The sequence below is a fragment of the Chlorella variabilis genome (genome assembly GCF_000147415.1).
Source record: "Chlorella variabilis unplaced genomic scaffold CHLNCscaffold_9, whole genome shotgun sequence".
NCBI classification, from domain to species: Eukaryota; Viridiplantae; Chlorophyta; class Trebouxiophyceae; order Chlorellales; family Chlorellaceae; genus Chlorella; species Chlorella variabilis.
The window spans coordinates 1,077,089-1,083,595 of NW_005435079.1; the positions used below are offsets into that span (position 1 = coordinate 1,077,089).

The 6,507-nt window shown below is 68.0% G+C and overlaps 1 protein-coding gene across 1 annotated transcript in view; it reads right to left on the minus strand.

The window, feature by feature from the left end:
* The window catches only part of CHLNCDRAFT_145493 (hypothetical protein), a gene marked incomplete at both ends in the record, with an annotated part of 5,793 nt that extends 856 nt beyond the window's left edge, over positions 1-4,937 (minus strand). The window contains 15 exons of the mRNA XM_005848085.1: positions 600-723; positions 992-1,177; positions 1,413-1,544; positions 1,722-1,785; positions 2,070-2,154; positions 2,314-2,398; positions 2,537-2,592; positions 2,734-2,804; positions 2,953-3,266; positions 3,393-3,462; positions 3,650-3,859; positions 4,045-4,167; positions 4,376-4,476; positions 4,662-4,745; positions 4,877-4,937. Coding sequence (XP_005848147.1) covers positions 600-723; positions 992-1,177; positions 1,413-1,544; positions 1,722-1,785; positions 2,070-2,154; positions 2,314-2,398; positions 2,537-2,592; positions 2,734-2,804; positions 2,953-3,266; positions 3,393-3,462; positions 3,650-3,859; positions 4,045-4,167; positions 4,376-4,476; positions 4,662-4,745; positions 4,877-4,937 — 1,766 coding nt within the window. The remainder of the gene's footprint in view (positions 1-599; positions 724-991; positions 1,178-1,412; positions 1,545-1,721; positions 1,786-2,069; positions 2,155-2,313; positions 2,399-2,536; positions 2,593-2,733; positions 2,805-2,952; positions 3,267-3,392; positions 3,463-3,649; positions 3,860-4,044; positions 4,168-4,375; positions 4,477-4,661; positions 4,746-4,876) is intronic.
* Between the last annotated feature and the right edge of the window lie 1,570 nt (positions 4,938-6,507).

Below are 6,507 nucleotides of genomic sequence, written 5' to 3' on the forward strand. Positions count from 1 at the left end.
GGGGCCTGGGAGGCCTGGGCGGAGGCTTGGGCTGCGGCGGGCGTGGCCTGCAGGCACGGCAAGGCAGCCGCGTATAGAAAAGATGTGTTCACGGGTCGACCCAGCCCTGGCATTGTTGTTTGGTATCGTTTCTAATCTATCTCCTCTCTAGTCTACAATATGTGAGGAGGAGGGGGAGAGGAGGGGGCACCTCGGCGGGTTTGGTGGCGGCGGGTGAGGGCTAGGTGGCAGAGGGGCAGGCGGGAGCGGGCTTGGCGGCGCCGGGGTGGGCGGCGCCGGCGAGGGGGGATGCGGGCTGGGTGGGGGCTTAGGCTGAGGAGGAGGAGGCTGCGGTTTCGGCGGGTGCGGGCTGGGCGGTGCCGGCAAGGGCGGCACCGGGGCAGGTGGTGGCGGGCTGCTTCGCTGAGGGGTGGGCGGTGGCGTGGGCGGGGGAGGCCTGGGCGGTGGCGGGTGGCTGGGTGGCGGAGGGGGCTTGGGCGGTGGGGGATGGCTGGGAGGCAGGGGACTGCAAGGAACCGAATGGCTCCCTCTAATCTGATCTACCCTACTCTAAGCTACCTAATCCTACTGCTGAGAGGAGCAAGGCAGCAGAGCCACACCTGGGCGGCGGTCGAGGCTTGGGCCGCGGCGGCGGCGGGCGTGGCGGCGGGCTCGGCGGCGGCCACTGCAGCGGCGGCGGCGCGTTGGCGATGGCCCGCAGGTTCCAAAAGGTCGTGCCCAGAGCTGCGTGGGGGGCAGGGGGGGCAGCAGGAGAGCACGGGCAGTGAGCAAGGCGAGGCGAGCATCAGCCCTCTGCCCGACAGGTGCCGCCCGCTGCCGCTGCGTCAGGCCTGCCTGCCTGGCGGGGCGAACACCGGAGCCTCCCGCGGCCGGGGAGGCTGCCGCTGGCCGCCACCCTTGCCGCGTCCCGCTCCAGTGCACCCCCTGCCACATACAAAGCAAGCGCCGGCTGCACGCAGGCGGGCCGTCCGCGGCGCCCGGCGCCGCCCACCCGAGTGTGCCGCGCGGTCTTTCCTCCCTCCCGACGCAAACGGGCGCAGGCCGTAGCCGACGTCGACGTCGGTGAAGAGGTTGGCGTAGGGTCCAGCCCGATGGTGGTCCAGGTTCAGGTCCCGCCCGCGGCCGCGGGTGAAGACGTTGAGGGAGGCGCCGCTGGATACCGTGAGGTCGTGGATGTCTGCAGGGGGGGCGGCGGCGGGGAGGGCCGGGGCGGAGGTTGGTTGGCTGTGGTGGTGGTGGTGGCGGCGGTGGTGGCGGTGGCGGTGGTGGCGGAGGTGGTTGGAGACCGCTTGTGAATAGGTATCGCTCAACTCTGCGCGGCGGGCGGCTGCGCCGGCAGCGCAGCACATGCGCGCGAAGGGCGGCGCCAGCCCGAGGGCGGCGGGGCGTCCCGGGCGCGCCCCCACGCTCACACTTGGCGGCGATGTTGAAGCGGTCGATGCGGTTGGAGTGGGCGTGGGTGATGCCGATGGCGTGGTGGCCGTTCTCCGAGTCTTTAAATTCGGCATCCACCCAGCGCCGCTGCGTCACATCCACCGTCACGTCTGCGGGCGCAGGAAAAGCACGCGGCGCCGGCGCGGTGAGCGGCCGAGGCTCGGGCTGGGCGAGGGAGGCCGCCGTTGGGGACGCCGCTGGCAGGCACGCAGGCATATTGCACGGCCGGCAGGCAAGCATGTGTGGCGGCCAGGCAGGCACACACGCACACACACGCACACACACACCTTCGAATGTGGAGCGGTCAGCCCAGGAGGTGAACAGCGCGTTGTCGGCGTTCAGCACGGTAACCTGCGATGGGGGCGGCGGGTGGGTCTGTCGGCCTGCCTGCCTGTCTGAAGGTGTTCTCCTGCTGCCACTGTCGGTGAGGGGCGGTGGGCCGGCCTCAGCAGGCTGTAACATACACAGGCTGTAGCGCTCACACCCATACGAAGCAAGAGAGTACTGCGGGCCCGGCTGTGGGGTGGCCGACGGCAAGGCGCGCGCCCGGCCCCACCTGCCCCACCCTGGCGCCACCTGCCCCACCCTGGCGCCACCTGGCTCAGCCCGCCTGCCCCCCCACCTCCCCCACGCACCTTGCTGACCCACATGTTGGCCACAGCCTTGAACTCCATCGCATTGTAGCCCCGGTCGGTGAAGTGTGGCCCAACCATGGAGTGGCTGCACGGCGCAGGAGGGGAGGGAGCAGGCAGCCAGGCAGCCGTTAGGTGGCGGGGCGGCACAAGGAGGCGCGCGGGCAGCGCACGGCACGGCGGGCGGCGGGGGCCGGCGGGGAAGGCGCGCGAGAGGGCCGGCGTCACGCTGCGCTGCGGCGCTCACTCGAATGCGATAGTCATCTTCTCCATGCCGCCGTTCTGGACGGTGGGGTAGTAACTGTGCACCACGGTATCCCACCCGGCTTTCACTGCACCAGGGACAGCAGCAGGAGTCGGGAGCAGCCCAGCAGGGCAGGGCGCGGCAAGGGAGGGACTCTGCCAACAGTCCAGGCCAGGGCACTGCCAGGGGCACAAGGCAGCAGCGGAAGGGGTGAACGATGGCGCACCTGGGAAGGGGAGCTCTCGGTCCAGCTCAATCCAGTTGCTTCCCACGGCAGACACCCTGCACACCAACCAAGGTGAAAACCACCTTGCATGTGCCGATGTGACAACGACCAAGTGTGACAGCTACACCAGAGAGACATCAAGCAGCTGAGGCGGGGAGCACGAGGCCCCATGCTTGCCCGAGCAGCAGCACACTCACTTAGCGGACAGGCTGACTTCGTCTGTGTCCACAGCGCTTGGCTGGCCGCTGTCGGCCAGCCCGTCGCCGTACTGCAGAGGGTCAGGAAGAGGGCAGGCAGGCAGGCTGATCAATTAGCGGCTGGAAGCTCATTACACCAGCAAGCAGCAGCCATGGAGGCAGGGCAGCATGGCGGCGGGCCCAGCCCTCGTCTGCCCCGGCGCGGCCCCGCTCACTCACCAGCCACGCCACCACCGTGCCGGGTGCTGCTGCTGCTGCCACCACCATGCCCGACTCCTGGATGGCGGCTTTGTCTGCCGCAAGCGCCTGCGCCGCCGTCACCCCTTCCTCATCAAATGCGCCGAACAGCGCCGCACCCTCCATGGCCGCTTGGTACACCGCATCCTGTTGCAGCCAGTCGGGCGGCTGCCGCGTAACCAGCTGAATGCTGCTGCCGGTGGTGGCATCGGTGACGGTGGTGACGGAGACGGTGCTGTTGGTGGAGAGGAGGCTGCGGCGGCGGAGAGCCGACAGCAGGCGTCGCCGGCGGCCGGCTGCACCAGGAAAGGGGCAGGGCAGATGGAATGACGTGCGGGGCAGGGCACCAGCAGGCTAGATGGAGTGCATGCTAAGCAGGATGCTACACACATTGCCTGGCGATTGGCGGTACTGCTGCGCACCTGCTGTGGAGTCGTCGTTGACAAACACCCGCACCCACTGTCCAACGAAGAGCTTGAAGGTGCTGTCCACCTGGCACAGCAGGCGCAGCATGGCACAGCACCAAGTGAAGCAGAATGGGAACTGGAGGCATCAACAGCACTTCCGGCAGCATCAGCACCCGGCCAGGGTGGGGAGGGGAAGCACGGGACGGAGGCAGCAGCGAGCGCCTTGCAGCCTGCATGGCGCCTTGCAAGCAGGGCCAGCAGCGTGCGCGCACCTGCAGGCGGAAGGCCCCCTGGGGCGCCGTGCCGGTGACCGCCGCCAGGCGGGAGTCTGTGTGGTAGCTGCGCGGCGTGCGGCCCTTGAACAAGAAGAAAGCGCCGCCGAACGACCAGGAGGAGGTGATCTTGCCATCGGAGTCTATGGTCCATGTGCCGGCATACACGTCTGAGAGCGAGACGGGGATGCGGATGGTGGTGGTGCCCTCCTGCAGGGGCCCAGCCCAGGCGCGGCCAGCCGGCTGTGTGGTGCTGCGCGGGCGGGGCGACGCGCTGCTGGCCCGGCTGCTGCTCGAGCCGGCGCAGGCGGTGGCTGCTGGCACAGTGGACCGAGCAGGGTGTCCGCGTAGCCAACACACAGCCGGCAGCAAGGCGGCCCCGTCTCCAAGCTCACCCCGTCACCACGCAGCACCACGCCGGCGCGTTCAATAACAATTGGCTCTCTCAGAACATACGTCCCAGCGGGCAGGTAGATCACGCCGCCCGCCTTGTTGGCATTTGCGTCGGCAATGGCAGCCTGCATGGGGCGGGGCAGCGCACTGTGGTGCTCGAGGGCTGCTGCACCGCTGCCACAAGAATGCCCAGCGAGGGAGGGCCCAGCAGACCACGTGTGCGTGCGGGTCTTCTCCAGGCGGCAGTTGGGCAGCACAAGGATGTGCTGGCATAGCTGTGCTGTCTAGCAACACTGACTGGCGTGGCAGGTAGCGGACCGGCCCCTAGCCCACCTTGATCGCCGATGTGTCATCTGTCTGGCCGTCTCCCTTGGCATTGTAGGGAGCACTGCTTATGTTGTAGGTGACGGGGGGCGAGGGCAAGCCCTGGCCATCTGCGAAGGATTTCACGGGGCCAAGCGAGACGGGTCGAGAACCTGGTGCAGCGCCAGGTTCGCCAGGCGCCGCGCTGCCGTTGGCCCGCAGGCGGAGCATGCACAGCCCTGGTCCCTGCAGCAGAGCCTGAGAAAGCACCACCGGGACGTGCCTTGGTAGCCTGCAAGGCTGAAATCGTAGCCACGCCCTGCCGGCAGGTAGAGGTTGGCGGCCGCCAGCGACGGACGCGCGGGCGCTGGCGGTGGCAGCTGTTGGCTGGCGGCGGCCCCTGTGGGAGTGGCAGGCAGGCGGCCCTTTCGCTCAGTGACGACGTGAGAGACCTTAATGAGCCGTGAGGATGCAAAAACAGCTTCTGTCTGATGTCAACATGGCAATGACCCCCCGGGCCACCAAACTCACCAACCAGCACCAGGAGGGCACCACACCACAGGATGGCGCCTCCGGAGGGTGATCCGACCATTCCCAGCGCCACAGCGAGAGTTCACCTCCTGCTGTTCTTACCTCCGACCTGTTTGCCCTTTGCGGGATGAGGCTGCTTGCATGGTTCAAATGCTTGCTGCTGAAGTAGCCGAGGATCAGTAAGCTGGGAGATGGGGCGGTTGGACATGGGACGCGTTGCTGGCTTCTGCGGGTGCTTAGGCAGCTCCGGAACATGCCTTCGAACACTCACAAAGGCCCATTGCAAACAAGCGTGCCAATAATGAATCAGGGCTAGTCTCACGGTTGTTCATGCAGTGGGCACAGGAGAGCGGGCAGGAGGCATGCGCTAGGCATGCACATACATGTGCACGAGCGGGCGGGGCTTGGGGCTTGATCTGACAAAGGCAGGGCTTGATCTGAAAAAGAATCAAAGAGGAGAAGAACAAATTTCGCTGCTGATTGAAGCTTTTATTTCATTCTGTGAAGGCGTTGCAAGCATCGTCTTGCCGGCTTGTGGCGTCCTGGAAGGCGGGCGGCGGTCAGTCGCTGCTGGCGGCGCCGGCCGAGAACACCGGCCAGCCGCCGCCGGCCGCGGCTGCGGCCATGGCCGGCTGCGCCAGCGCCCGCGCCAGCGCCGCCCTGTATGAGGGCGCCAGCACGCCCTTGACGGGCGGCTGCAGGGTGCGGAACAGGGTGACATCCACGTCCAGGTGCACGGCGGCGCGACGCAGCGCGGGGTTGATGGGCTGGGAGATGGTCACGCGGGCATAACCTGCGAGCGGGCGTCACCAAGCGGCACCAGCGGTGGTTAGGGAAACCCTCGGCAGAGCGGGAGTGGGGGGCTGGGCGCGGCCGGCTGGCTGGCGTGGGTGCGGGCGGTTTGCCCCTGCTCAGCCGGATCCCTGGCTGGCGCAGCGCAGCATGACTCTGCTCCCAGGTGCAGGGCCGGGCCCCCAGCGGCCCACCCACCTGCATCCACCACCACCAGGCCTGGCGTGATCCTGGTGACGCTGGGCTGGGTAAAGGTGACCTTCAGGCCTGCCCGCAGGCGGGCGAGCCCCACCGGGGCCTTCTGCCCGTTGTAGGTGGGCTCCAGCTTCCACACCCGCGCGCCGCCCACCCCGGTGCCGGTGATGTTGACCTGCACCGTGTTGCCGCGGGCCTCCACAATCATCGACCTCATGACTGTGCCGCGGCCAATGGATTGCATCTGCGGTGGGGGATTCAGGGGAGGGCGAGTCGGGGCAGGGTGGGGGCCTGCACCTGGCCGCTGCCACCTCCTCCCCCCCAAACGCACCAGGGCGCTGTTACCTCCTCCCCCCCAAACGCACCAGGGCGCTCAGCTTGAAGCCCTGGAGCTGGCTGGACAGCAGCAGCGACCACTGCCCTGGCGTACCGTGGAAAGTGAACTCGCTGCCATCAAAGCCCTGCGGCATGGCGGGGGTGGGGGTGCCCAGTAGGTGGGTGGGGTGGGGTGGGGTGGGGATGATGATGATATGTCAGGGCCGCATGGAGCCAGCATCTGTCGCTGCCGCTGAAATTGGGCAGGGGAACAGCCGGCGCAGGGCAGGAGCAGGGAGCCGGAAGTGTGCTGGGAGGTTGTGCTGGAA